Raw genomic sequence first — 14,717 nt, 5'->3', positions numbered from 1 at the left:
AAACAGGAAAGACTTTTCTTTGGCATCATATTATAGTTGGTAGGATATTAAATTAAAAAAAATTACTCTGGTAATTAATTATATCAAACTGAGAGGGAGAGAAATAAAGGGGAAAGATAACTTATTTTGCAAAAAAGAAAAAAATTCCAAAGAAATGTCATATTTCAGTATGTGTGTGATTCTTTACAATATAAGATGAAGCTTATTTTATCAGTTATGAGTTTCAGAGAAAGAATAATTTGCAAAATAACCCACCATTTATTCAGTATTGTCAGTGAATCAGATGTTCCACAGGAATACATTTTTCCAAATAATTGATGCTTATTCTTTGAAATGTTAAATTTTCTTAAAATGATGAAAAACTTACCTATGTCTGTGCGATATATCTTTGCTTCCTTACACAATAAAATATACTGAACATAATTTAAACTTCTTGATTACTTAGCTTTATAATCATTAGCATTAATTTTATACCATAGCTATAGTTTTTCTGTTTCTTTCCTCAGTATTAATTTCTGCTGTGTCTCTATCTATCCATGTGCTAGCTTTTAATTTGATTCTTATCTAGTTATTCTTATCTGAGAAATCAGATATCTACAGATATTCTTATCTGAGAAATCAGATGACTTAATTTAGAATTATTTATGAAATTCAGTTAACCATAAATTCTGTGGATTGAAGTGTGAAAGTTTTATAGTCTTGACTTTATGACAGATATTTTAAGAGTTTAAAATCTTTTTTTTTACTGACCTCTTTTTTTCTTGCCTTTTGAAGAAAGTATGAATTAAAATCCAATTGCTTTTGTGAGAAGTTTGAACTTGAAAATCCTGGTCTCTGCATAAGTGGCATATAGAACAAAAAGTTTGTAGGGGCAGTCTGGCAATTTAAAACCTTCAGGGAAGAAATTGCTAGGAGGTAATAGAGTTTTCTACATAGCTGATGGTCAGGTTAGCCTATTAGGTACTAAAACATTTTTAAACATGTATTGAACAGCAAAAGATTTATATAAAAATATAAAAGATTATATTGATGACTGACTGATGGTTGATGTTATGAATATCCACTATCATGATATATTTGTGATACAGGTGCAGATAGTTGGAGGAAGGTAAGACATAGGGTTGAATGGATCCTGACAAGATATTTTACAACGGTCTTCCATTTGGACCATTCACCATTTGTTCATATAACTAGAATGAAATGATCAGTTACCTGACTTCCTGAGGAGGGTACTTTGACTGCTGTTTTTGCAAAGCTTGTTAGGAAATCAGATGTTAAAGCAGCTTTCTCCTTAGTGGTTTTCTTGCCTTCCAGAAAAGTATTTTATTTACTTTTTTCCCAGTATCATTTGATTTGTCAGCACTATTTAAAACATCTGTGTTTAACTTATCATTAGCCCACTGGATAGGTTAGAGTGAGCATCAGCTTACCATCCATTGCTCTATCACCCTTATATTGCTTGTTCATGGAGTATAGAGTGAGCAATATGGAGACTGTGGAGATTCACTCCTTCTTTTAGTGTGGCATGTTGATACTTTCAAGGGCTAATAAGGCATGCCACAGGTAGTGGTCTCTCCAATTTTGCTTCTAGCTCCTATGTACGTACAAAAGATCCTCTGTTTGCTTTGGTCTGCAGGAGCTCTCAACTTCTTTCAGGTAGAGAGAGCTTTTTTCCAGTGGAACTTGGATGCCATAATGAGATGGCCCCCAACCAAGAGAACTGAAGTCCTGTATGTTGTATGTCTTGCCTCTGGTAATGAGATGTTTCTTATTGGCTGCTAATGGATTAATTTGGCTACCAAGGGCTTTGAAGAAATGAAAAGACAGTTTTCATGAAGGGTTTTCAGTTATGCCCAGTTTTTGTGCCAAAATGTATTGTTCACAGTTAATTTGGAGTTCCTGTGGACTTTTCTACAAAATAGGCCTTTTACTTCCAGAACTTAATATGACTTTCCCTTATTCTGATTAATTCTCTCATCTGTACCTATTCTAATGCTAACACACCTACATTAATTAGACTTAAAGAGTTTTTTTTGTTGTTGTTCAAATTAGATTTCTAGCATAAAATGTGGACCTGATTTAATTGCTTTTTAAGCATTCCACTTAAAATCATCTTTTATTTCAGAAACCACCACATGGATTCCAGAAAAAAATGAAATTTGAGATTGTAGATAAAAGAAATCCTGTGTTTATTAGAGTAGCAACTGTTGCAGATACTGATGAGCACAGAATAAAAGTAAGTTTTTCTTGTTATGAGTTTATTTTTTAGTAGCAAACTTCTGAATAAAAGCATAGCAAGTGGTTTGTTACCTTGTGATGATACTATACGTTTCCATTTTTCTTACTATAGGAATATGCATAATACAGGGGCATCTGAGGTTAAATCTAAAGTTCACTCCCTATTCTTCCCTTCTCTGGTTTGTATAATAAAACTCACGATTTTCTGTGTTTACATCTGGTGTGATAACAAGTTTGAAACATGTGATGGTGATAGTGGTGGTGGTGGTAAGAAAGTGGTTTTGTATTTATATGAGTGATATTCAGTTAAAAAAGATAAGATAATAGCTGACGCTTATATAGCATTTTAAGGTTTTCAAAATACTTTACATTTACCTTTCTGATAAATATAAAATCTTTCCTTTTCAGGAAATATTCCTTGGGCCAAAATAGATAATCTTTGTTTAGTCTTAAATTTGAATTGTTATTTACCTTTGTTTTAAAATGCTTTTAATAAAAAAAAACACAAACAGATATGTGTAAAGAAAGTGCTTTTCTTGGACAAGAGAAGGTTTCCTAGTGCAACCTCACATTTTACAGATGAGGACATTATGACATACAGAGATGAAGTATCAATCAATTAAACTCCTTCTGTGTGTGCTAAGCAACATGATAGTCAATGGAGATGGAGAGACAGAAAATTTAAATCCCCCCTGCCTTCTACAAGTTTATATTCTTTGAGTTGGTAGTAACAGATATAGTCAACATTCAAATTGATTTTCTCTTGACTCTAAATTTATTAGCCTTTCCAGTATGCCTTGTTGCTTATTATACAGGGTATAAGTATAGCATAGTGTAATCAACAATATTGGCCTTGGAATCAGAAAGCCTGAGTTTTGGTCCTGGTGCCACCATTAATTAATTATCTACACACATGCATACACACACACAGAGTTTAACTCTCTGCGTTTCAGTTTCCTCATTTGAAAAATCAGAGTAATAATAACTAACCCTACTGACCTCATGATGTTGACCTGAGGATATGATGAAATATAATTCATATCATTTAGTAAACTAAAGAATTATATAAAAGTTTATGGCATTATTTTGTCATTATAGAATAGGGATTGTAATTTTTAATTACATTATATTGGAGATAAGAAATTCTAAGTGTGTATAAGTATCTTATCTCATTTTTACTAAGAAAATAATCTGTAGGATAATGGAGAATTTGGGTATGTACTGCCATATACATAGTCTGGGGAGTCATTAAAATATCTCATTTGATAAATGAGGAAGCTGAGGCCCAGAGAGTAGCAAAGCCCAGGCTAGCTTTTGGATCTTGCTTCTTAGCCCAGTGATTTTCCCATGGTTAGTCCTTAGGGTCAAAAGAAATGATAGCATACAACAGTCATCTTCTTCATAATATGGATAGTAATTGTCATGGTTAAGGGTGAGTGATTTAATAAGTATACTTTTGTTTAAAAGATTTTTGGGGAAGGGGGAATAAGTCCCTCCATAGCTCAAAATCTGTGATCTTATAAACAAAAAAAATTTTTTTGGTCATTTTGGAGGGGGGAAGCAGGGTAATTAGGGTCAAGTGACTTGCCCAAGGTCACACAGCTATTGAGTATTGAGTATCAGAGGTTGGATTTGAACTCAGGTCCTCCTGACTCCAGGGCCCGTTCTCTATTCACTGCACCACTGAGCTGCCCCAACAAAAACATTTTTACAGGGGAAATGATACAGTCAGGTTTTCTTGACTGTGATTTCACATTGGTTGTATCCCATAGGAAGTTTCTTCCTAATGTTGTTAAAATGGTAGTCAGAGCTGTGTGTATGGGGGTGCAGTTTATGATAGGTCCTATATCCTTCAGCTTTTTATATTTCTCTTTGAGGAAAAGGAAATCATTGTTTCATTTTTCCATGGTGTGTATTTATACCATGTATCTAGTACTATTATTGTAATTTTCTGATAAGCATTCTGTTTTTGTACAAAGTGTTACATAATAGGAAGAGCAGTACCATTTTACATTTCTAGAACTTTTATGTTGTTTTCTTAGGCCTCTTGACATTCTGAGACATGAGGTCAGTTAAAACAAACCCGCTTAAACAGAATCAGATGAGACCATAGAAACTCTGGTAAAATAATTAATGGGGTGTTGGCTTCCAAGGCACAGCTATTGTTTGGTATTTAAGGTTAATTTATAACACTAATTTCAGGTGATGTATCTTAAGATGCATTTTGTCTGTAGCATGTAAGGTACAGTTAACATTAAATAGTTACCTTTAAGCAGCCAAATTGAGAAGTGATTTAAAACTTGTACTGATAAACAGTATGCTATAGTATCATAAAAAATAATATCTCCCCACCTAAATAGTATCTGTTTTTAATATAGTTTATGTTTGCCAGGTGTTGGAGGAGGGAAGTAGGAAACTTCAAAGAGTAATTTATTAAGATATTAAGGTTTGTGATTCCTATAGTAATGGTAACCTTATGCTTTAAGTTGGAAATAGTTATTTCAATCCTAAGAAAATAAGAATGAATTCTTATTAGAGATAATAACTTCATCTTTAGGATTGCATTTCCCTTGTTCCAAGCCGGCTCACTAGCTACTTTTTAAAAACAGAATTAAATATTTTAATCCACAACACTTTAGAATAACTAATTTTGTAACAGTTATATATTTTTCTCATTTATTTGGTTTCAAAACATAATCACTCCAAATGCAGATGGTCTATATTAAAAAAAAATGGGAAATAGTAGCATTGAATAATTTATGTGTCCTGATCACAGTAGGTTAATTCCAGTCTTTTAAATTATATTTTCAGCTGTGTTACTCAGTTTGAAGTAAAGCTCAATATTCAATGCTCTAATGAATCTTTTATTTCATCCATTTGCATGTTATGAAAGTGATACAGATTGCATCCAGTTCATGATTACCCTTCACCTGCGATTCTTACCAATATCCTTCATTAGTTCACTAGTTGGGGTCCCCCCAAAGTGCTGAGAGTATTCTGCTTATCCTCTTGACATCATTAAGATACCAATAAAGCCCACAGTCCAGTGGTCATCCTTCATTGTTCCATGTGACTGGTCCAGCTTTTTTGCTCATATATTTCTTTTGTGGTATTTTTTGCTTTGCTGCTGCTTCTTTTTTGAATTATTTATTTTTAGTTTTCAACATTCATTTCCACAAAATTTTGGGTTCTAAGTTTTCTGCCCATCTCTTCCCTATCCCCCACCCCAAGATGACAAGCATACTGATTATCCCTTTCCCTAGTATGCCCTGTCTTCTGTCCTCCTTTATCTTCCCCCTTAGCCTCTTTCCCCTTACTTTCTTGTAGAGCAAGATGGATTTCTATACCCCATTGCTTGTATATCTTATTTCCCAGTTGCATGTAAAAACAATTTTTTAACATTTGTTTTTAAAATCTTGAGTTCCAGATTCTCTCCCTTGCTCCTTCTCACCCACCCCCACTGAGAAGAAAAGAGATTCAATATAGGCTATACATGTGTAGTTATGTAAAACATTTCCATAGTAGTCATATTGTGAAAGACTAACTATACTTCCTTCCATCCTATCCCACCCCCAACCATTTATTCTGTTTTCTCCTTTGACCCTGTCCCTTTTCAAAAGTTTGTTTCTGACTACCCCCTCCTCCAGTCTGCCCTCCCTTTTATCCTCTTCCCCCCTACTTTCCTGTAGGGTAAGATACCTAATTGAGTATATATGTTATTCCCTCCTTAAGCTAAACCCAATAAAATTAAAGTTGACTCATTCCTTTTCGTCTCCCTGTTCTTCTGCTCCATTGTAACAGATTTTTCCTGCCTCTTTTATGTGAGATAATTTACCCTATTCTATCTCTCCCTTTCTCCTTCTCTCAATATATTCCTCTCTCACCTCTTAATTTTATTTTTTAGATCATCCCTTCATATTTAACTCACCCTGTGCCCTCTGTATGTATACATATACACATGTACACATATATACATACCTATACATACACAGACACACATGCACATGTATACATACATATGTATATGTGTGTATATGTTACAAATATCATCTTTCTATATAGGAATATAAACAGTTAAACTTTAATAAGTTCCATATGAATTCTCTTTGCTGTTTACCTTTTTATACTTCTCTTGCTTCTTGTACTTGAAACTCAAGTTATCTGTTCAGCAAGAATGCTTGAAAGCCCTCTGTTTCATTGAATTTCCATATTTTCCTCTATAGCATTATACTCAGTTTTGCTGTGTAGGTGATTCTTGGTTTTAATCCTAGCTCCTTTGACCTCCGGAATATCATATTCCAAGCCCTTTGATCCTTTAATGTAGAAGCTGTTAGATATTGTGTTATCTTGATTGTGTTTCCACAATAGTTGAATTATTTCTTCCTGACTTCTTGTAATATTTCCTCCTTGACTTGGGAACTCTGGTATTTGGCTATAATATTCCTAGGAGTTTTCTTTTTAGGATCTTTTTCAAGAGGCAATTGGTGAATTCTTTCAATTTCTATTTTGCCCTCTGGTTCTAGAATATCAGGGCAGTTTTCCTTGATAATTTCTTGAAAAATAATGTCTAGGCTCTTTTTTTTTGATCGTGACTTTAAGATAGTCCAATAATTTTTAAATTATCTCTCCTGGATCTATTTTCAAGGTCAGTGGTTTTTCCAGTGAGATATTTCACATTGTCTTCTATTTTTTCCTTCTTTTGGATCTGTTTTATAGTATCTTGATTTCTCATAAAGTTATTAGCTTCCAATTGCTCCAGTCTAATTTTGAAGGAGTTATTTTCGTCAGCGAGTTTTTGAAATTACTTTTCCATCTGACAAATTCTGCTTTTTAAGGCATTCTTCTCCCCATTGGCCTTTTGGACCTCTTCTGCCATTTGAATTAGTCAATTTTTTAAGGTGTTATTGTCTTCAGGTTTTTTTTGGTGGGGGGGTCTCCTTTAGCAAGTTGTTGACTCGTTTTTCATGATTTTCTTGCTTCACTCTCATTTCTTTTCCCAATTTTCCCTCTACTTCTCTTACTTGATTTTCAAACTTCTTTTTGAGCTCCTCCATGGCCTGCGACCAATTCATATTTTCTTGGAGGCTTTTGATGTAGGAGTTTTGACTTTGTTGTCTTCTTCCAGTTCTATGTTTTGATCCCCTTTGTCACCAAAGAAGGATTCTGTAGTCTTGATTTCTTTTCCTTTCTTTGCTCATTTCCCAGCCAGTTACTTGACTTTTGAGCTCTTTGCCAGAGTAGAGAATACTGTGTACCAAATTTCTGGGGTTTTATGCAGTTATTGTCAGAGCTAATTTTAGGAACCTGCCTCAACTGTGAGGAGGATTGCCTCTCCACAGCCACTTCAAGCTCTGCCACACCAGCGCTCCTTACCCCAGGACCACCACCCAAGACCACGACCCAGATCCAAACAGGGAAATGAAAGAGAATCCTGCCTCAATGCCAGCAGAGAGATTCCTGCAAATGCCCTCTGATCAGCCATTTGGCCCACCTACTATCTCTGGGCCTGGATCTCTAGAAGCAGCTGCTGGGGGCAGGGGCTGAACCCTGCTCCTCTCTCACCCAGGGCCAGCAGCGTTTCCCCACTGACCTTTTACTTTGTCTTTGGCATTTCTGGGTTGAGGAGTCTGGAAACTGCCACCGCTGCCAGTGCTTCAGTCCCATGAGGGTCTGCTCTGGCCCAGTCTGTGTGGCAGGTCTGTGCAGGTGAGGCCCACTTGGGACTGATCTCTGCTCCCAGCATTGTGTGGTCAACCCTTCCTGTTGACCTGTTAGGCTGTCTTCAGCATGAGATTTGTTTCAGTCTGTCATTTTACAGGTTCTGTAGTTCTAAAATTTTTTTAGAGTCGTTTTTGCAAGTATTAGAGGTAATCAGGGGATAAACTCAAGCAAGTTCCTGCTTTTACTCCACCATCTTGGCTCTGCCCCCTGCTTCTCCTTTTAAAGTCTCTGTTGGTAGCATATTGCAGACCACCTGTGCCCACCTTGCACCTTTACATTGTCCTTTGGGTGATTTTTCAGTCTTGTTTCCTCAGAAGCTATTCCATCTGTTCATGACTACAGCACCGGAATACATGAATGAAAAAGAAAGCGTTTAGTAAACACCAGTATGCCTAACATTAGGGAAACAAAGAGAAAGTCAAGACAGTTCCTATATTCAAGGAGCTTACAAAACATAGGGCAGTGGAGGCCATGAAGGAATATTTTGAACAGAGAAGTCACAAAGATGGAGTTATAGGGCACCTGACTAACATATCCTTTACAGAAATGGTAGCTTGATTTGATTACTATTCATCATTCAGAAGCCAAGGTATAGCTGGCATCCCAAGTTGGAAGTGGAAGCTGGAGTACGGGAACATGGCATGATGAATACTGATATTTTAAAAAGCTGTTTAAAAATGAGTCTTTGTTTCCTGGAGAAGATTGTTGTTATGAAACTGCAATTTCCCAAAGGCAGTCTAGCCCTATTCAGTTTTTAAAATTCTGACTCATTGTTACAGACATTCTCTCCCCTTGTTTTTTATACCTTACCATTCAACCTCACCCCTGTCCCCCAATATTTTGCAGTCTGGTGACACAGACATTTTTGCTCTTCTTACACAAGATTCTATTTCCCAATTCCAGGAATTTTCATTGGCTGCCCCTCATGCCTGGAATTCTCTCCTTCATCTCTGCCTCTGGGCTTCCTTTAAGTTGCAGCTAACAAAGATCCTTTTCTACAGGAACCATTTCTGAAACCTCCTTAATGCTAGTTCCTTCCTGTCATTGATTATCTCCTATTTATTCTGTATATGACTTGTCCATACATGGTTGTTTGCGTGTTGTCTCCCCATTAGATTATGAGCTCCTAAAGGGCAGAGTCTGCCTTTTGCCTGTCTTTGTGTCCTTCAGAATTTAGCACAGTGCCTGGGACATAGTAGGTGCTTTATAAATGTTTATTGACAGATTGACTTTCTGCCCGCCTGCTTGGCTGTGGGACAACTCTGCCTGACTGTCCCCACTACCTCAGTCTTAACATGTCAAGCCAAATTTATAATTTACCTTAAGTTATTTTTCCTTCTGTCTTCACTATTTCTGTCTATATCTACTTGATTTACCTGGAGACAGAAGGCAGGATATTCCATGCAAGTCAACTCACCATTACCTTGAGCATTGTCTCCCCTCAGACCTCAGTGGAGATAGTCATGGTCTCTGATTCCAAGAACTCTGGGAATAACAATGCTTCCAACCCAGTGTCTCTAGTCATCCATCTTGGAAATCATCCCTGGTGAAGATGAAGCCTGGCAAATGCTTTTTCAAGTACTATATACAAGCTCATCTAGTGAAGACCTAGAAAATAAAGTTCTTACCACCTAAATATAGTTCAGCATCATAAACTGATAAGATGTTGTTAGTAGGAATGACATTAAAGAGGAGGCATTGCCATCTGTTTTGCTGCTGTTCCCTAAGGACCATGGGACCTTTCCATCTGACTTAAACCTGAAACCTATATGTATTGCCTTTTTTCCTTTGTACTTCCTTTTAGCACAATGCTTTGCACAGAATAGGTCCTTAATAAATGCCTTTGCATTTAGTCATTCATACCTTCATTCATATATTAGGTTCCTCAATATCTTGGATATCAGAGATTTGATGCAAAAAATTTTCCCTTTTGACTGCTTTCCTTCTTATATGGGTGCTCAATTTTTTACTGCAACACAAATACTGATGACTAAGGAGATGAGGACACCCCCCCCTTTCTTTTTTTTTTTAAAAGCAGTCAGGGTTAAGTAACGGTTATATGGCCAGTTATTTCTGGGTGTGGTGCTAAGTATCTGAGCCCAGATTTGATCCCCAGGTCATCCCGATGCTGGGGCCGGTGCTCTTACTTGCTGAGCCACCTGGCCACCCCTAAGCAACTGGGGTTAAGTAACTTGCTCAAGGTTACACGGCCAGGTGTTTCTGGGTGGGTGCTAAGTGTCTGAGCCCGGATTTGATCCCCAGGTCATCCCAACACTGGAGCCGGTGCTCTTACTCGCTGTGCTCTTACTCGCTGTGCTACCTGGCCTCCCCACCCTCCTCTTTCTTAAAATTTTGAATTTAATCATCAACAAAAAATGTCAATGTATAAAGAGAAACAAAAATACTACATTTTATTAATAATAATAATAATAGCTAACATTTATATAAGCTTACTATGTTCTAGATATTGTGCTAAGTGCTTTATGAAACTAGAGTTCTTTTATAGTTTTTTTAAGTATTACCTTTAACAAAGAAGAAATAAACTTGCCGTGTTTGTCAGTGTTCCTTTCTTAATTTCCTTTTTTCTTCTGTATATGTAAAAAATTAACTCGTGCTCCTTCTCTTGTACCTCTACGCACTAATATTTCTTGCCCTCCCTCCCCCATTTTATCCCAAGTGGAAGGTTTCATTTCCTTTGTAGTGGTGTAAGATCTGATCTTAACATCTGAATTCATTTTCCTATACATGCACTGAGACTTGCAGTATTTTCATAGGAAAATGCCTTTTGTATTCCTGACAGATGAGTTGTGGAGGAATTTTTGGAACACAACCTGTTTTAAGTTAGAAACTGCATATATCTTTTTAACTATGTTGCTAAAAGATAAGTCAAGTAATTCCTTTCATTATAGCTCCTGGTGGTGAAGAGAGCTAAGAAAAGAAGGTAAAAGAAGACAAACAGAGTCACCCTTAATAACTAAACAGATCAATAAACAAAAATTGAGCAAAGAGGAATAGCTTTCATCAAGCTGCTAAGTAGATTAGGTTTCACAACCACCCACCGTTATCTCCTGTCTTTACAGCTGGTGACCATGTAGGCTATTAATCCATCATCATGAGGGATTCTTCCTTTTGATACTTGGGCCAAGCATCATTCTCCAGTCATGCATGTTTTTTAGATATCAGTATCAAAAAATGAAATGTTGATTGCATTAGTTATTGTTATCCTACAGACATAATTTTTACTTAAAATTTTAAAATACCCATTATGTTTCTAACTAAAGTCAAATGAATAGCATAGTTAAGGTTTAGTTTAAATTTTTTTTTACTATAATTGCTTCAAGATCTTTCTGCTTCAGACTTGACAGTATGATGTTTCTTACTTTTTTAATACTTTGAGGCTACATCATAGAGGAAAATAATTTTAGATTCTTTTGAGTAGCATAATGGACAGCATTTACTTGACAAATCAAAATGAGTTATTAATGTAGTCAGTAACTTTTTCCTATTTTTATTATTCTTATTTCTTATTCTTATTCTCTGAAATATATTGTTTATCTTCTCTTATATATGTAGGTGCACTTTGATGGCTGGAGTAATAGCTATGATTATTGGATTGAAGCAGATTCTCCGGACATCCATCCAGTTGGCTGGTGTGCAAAAACAGGACATCCTCTTCAGCCTCCTCTTAGTAAGAGAACTTAGAACAATTATAATAGCTAGCATTTATTTAGCATGTTAAAGTTTGAAATGTATTTTAGATGTGTATCTTATTTGATCCTCAAAACAGTCCTGAGAGACAGATGTGATTATTATCCTTATTTTAGATGAGGAAAGTGAGGATGAATGATGTCAAATGATTTGACCAAGGTCATACAGCTAGGAAGTATGTGAGTCAAGATATGAAATTGGGTCTTCCTGACTCCAGTTCCAACCCTCTACCCATTGGGCTCCCTAGCTGCCTTAAAAATTATTAAGGCTTAAAGAAATAACTAGGCATTTGTACTTTGTTGGATTTTCACTTGTTAACCTAGCTCTCCTTATCCATTGTAAACTTTTCTCTTAGTTTCACAGATTACTTTGCCTTGAGATATTGAAATTAGCTGGGAGGAGAAGCTATCACCCCCATTTTATGTGTTGGAAAACCGAGACATATAAAAAGACAAAATGACTGGCCTTCTCATTTATTCTCTATTGCAATATCCTCCCCCAATTCTAAGGGTCTACAATATCAGAAATTTGTGGACCAAAAATGATTGTGCTAAGATACATATCCATAGGAATAAAATGACTCATATACATGGAGCTATTTGGGGCCAGCTTTGGAGTTGAGAGGTTTTTTAGGGATCTATTGATTTTAATAGTGTTATTCCCCAAGTAGTGGGAAATAGAGAGTATTTGTACTTGCTGACATTTTATAACCAGGAGAATAATTGATAAGTTGAAATAGTAATATAAAATAAGACTAATGTTAAGAAACAAAATAATGTCAAGATGTACCTCCTCTTCTCAGCTGAAAGGGAAATTTATTTTAATTAAAAAAAAATTCTCAATGACATGTAAACAAAAATTTTTAACATTTGCTTTTTAAAAATTTGAGTTCCAAATTCTTATCCTCCCTTTCCTCCCAACTCTTTTTTTGGGGAAGGCAAGCAATTTGATATATATTATATATGTGCAGTCGTGTAAAACATTTCCATGTTAGCCATGTTGCAAAAGAAAACACTGGCCAGAAAAACCCAAGAATAATAAAGAAAGTAAAAAAAATGCTTCAATCTGCATTCAGACTCCATCATTTCTTTCTCTGACAGTAGATAGCATTTATCATCATAAGTCTGAAGGAGAAATTTCTAAGGGCAGAGAAAGTGAGTTTGGGATGAGACCAATGTACCTGATATCTGTTTCATTCAACTCCATAGTCTTTCAAACCTGAATTGCCAGTTCTCTCTTTTTTCTATCCATAAAGAAATAGATCCCCTTCCATCCATACCACCATTTTTAGAAGGTACTATCACTGAATTATCATATTATTTCTGATTTTAACTTTCCTTATTTTATGCTTGTTTTTGACGTTTTATAATTGATTCAGTGTGTTGACTGACTTTACTTTCATAGCTAAGAATTACAATCATTATTTTAGGAAACAGTATTTGGGAACAATATGTCTTATATCTTTCCCTTTCTTTCCATTTCCACATCCACCAACCTAGTTCAAGACCTCATTGTTTTTTGCCTTGGCTGTTATGATGGTTTCCTAATTTCTTTTTTAATTTTAGTCTTACCTTTCTCTATTGTTAACACTACTGCCAAACTAATCCTCCTGTGTGTGTGTGTGTGTGTGTGTGTGTGTGTGTGTATATATATATATACACACATATATATATATGTGGCCTTTCAAAAAACTTCAGTGGTGTCTCATTGCTTGTGTTTTTTTTCTTTTAAATTAAAAAAAATTAACAAGCATTTGTTTTCTTTTTCTTTCACCTTTCCTGTGTCCCTTTTGAATTTAAAAAGGGAAAACTTTCATAACAAATACACCAAGCAAATTCCTACATTGGCCACGTTAAAAAACACATGTATCGTTTTTCCTCTTGAGTCCATCATTTCTCTTTCATTTCTTTTTTAACTCCATTGCTTGTTCAATAAAATACAGTCCTTAGCATGGTGGTTAAGTTTCATGCCTGTCTGGCCACAAGCCAACTTTTCAACCTTATTTCATACTGCTTTTTACATAGCCTGAATTTCAGCCACACTAAGCTATTTACCATTTCCTGATTTTTTTTCTCTTGCCCTCTTAACTTTGTGCATTTATATCTCCATCCCTTTAACTGGGTACTCCTCCAACTTCACCTATGGAAATAGTCTTCCTTTAAGGTTCAGCTCAGATGCCACCTCTTCCACAAAACATTTCTTGATCCATCTCCTTGAATGTCTCCCTACCTTCCCTTTGATGTTATATTCAAATGTTTTGTATTTCCTGTTTACTTTATATTTTTGCTGTCTGTATATGTGTGTGTATATCTACTTTTTTCTGACATTGGAATGTAAATTCCTCAGGAGTAGGAATTGTTTCATTCTTTGTACTTGTTTCACTAACACCTCTGCCAAGCACATAGTAACTGCTTAGTAAATGTTTGTTATTTTTTTAGTCTCATGTGCTCGTAATCATGTTCTAATGTTTAGTTTTGTTTCACATATAGAAGATCTTAAGCTTCTTGAGGTCAAGAACCATATTGTTTTGAATTTTTATATCCTGACCACCTAGCAGAGTATTTAGAGCTCTCTTTAAGTATTTAATAAGTGTTTCTTGATTTGATTGATAGAAAAGTTAACTATGAATACAATTTCTTTAGGAGAACCTGTTTTATTGTGTATGACCTTTTGCTTTGTCTGTTACATTGATATGTACTTGAAGTAAAAATAGATTTAATATAAGCTTTTTATATTAAAGGGATTTGAAAAGCTTTAACGAAAGGTTATTAAGCCAGTGCCGTAATAAACGCATGTAGCAATTTTATCAGTTGTGAAATAGATTCAGTGATAATACTTTGCAAGATGTACAGGATTTTTTTTTAAGAAAGCTTTAAATTAGGGATGGGGGCAGGAACTTGGCAGGAATCTTAGCTTTATTTAAAAGTCTGGCATAAGATAAGGAAAATATACCCCTTTTGTTAGTATAGGAAACTTTTTGTTAGGAAACCTCTACCAATGCAGATATATATATATATATATATATATATATATATATATATATATATATA

At 35.3% G+C, this 14,717-nt stretch overlaps 1 protein-coding gene across 3 annotated transcripts in view; it reads left to right on the top strand.

The window, feature by feature from the left end:
• The window catches only part of L3MBTL3 (L3MBTL histone methyl-lysine binding protein 3), a 148,941-nt gene that overhangs the window by 86,597 nt on the left and 47,627 nt on the right, over positions 1 to 14,717 (top strand). For all 3 annotated transcript variants that reach the window (XM_069077430.1, XM_069077431.1, XM_069077432.1), the window contains 2 exons: positions 2,126 to 2,236; positions 11,533 to 11,647. In XM_069077430.1, coding sequence (XP_068933531.1) covers positions 2,126 to 2,236; positions 11,533 to 11,647 — 226 coding nt within the window. The remainder of the gene's footprint in view (positions 1 to 2,125; positions 2,237 to 11,532; positions 11,648 to 14,717) is intronic.

The sequence above is a fragment of the Petaurus breviceps genome, unplaced genomic scaffold (assembly GCF_028583685.1).
Source record: "Petaurus breviceps papuanus isolate PSGF00001 unplaced genomic scaffold, PetGlider_PUasm1.0 90977, whole genome shotgun sequence".
NCBI lineage: Eukaryota > Metazoa > Chordata > Mammalia > Diprotodontia > Petauridae > Petaurus > Petaurus breviceps.
The sequence above is the reverse complement of the archived record's forward strand: the minus strand, read 5'-3'. Positions and strand labels throughout refer to the sequence as shown.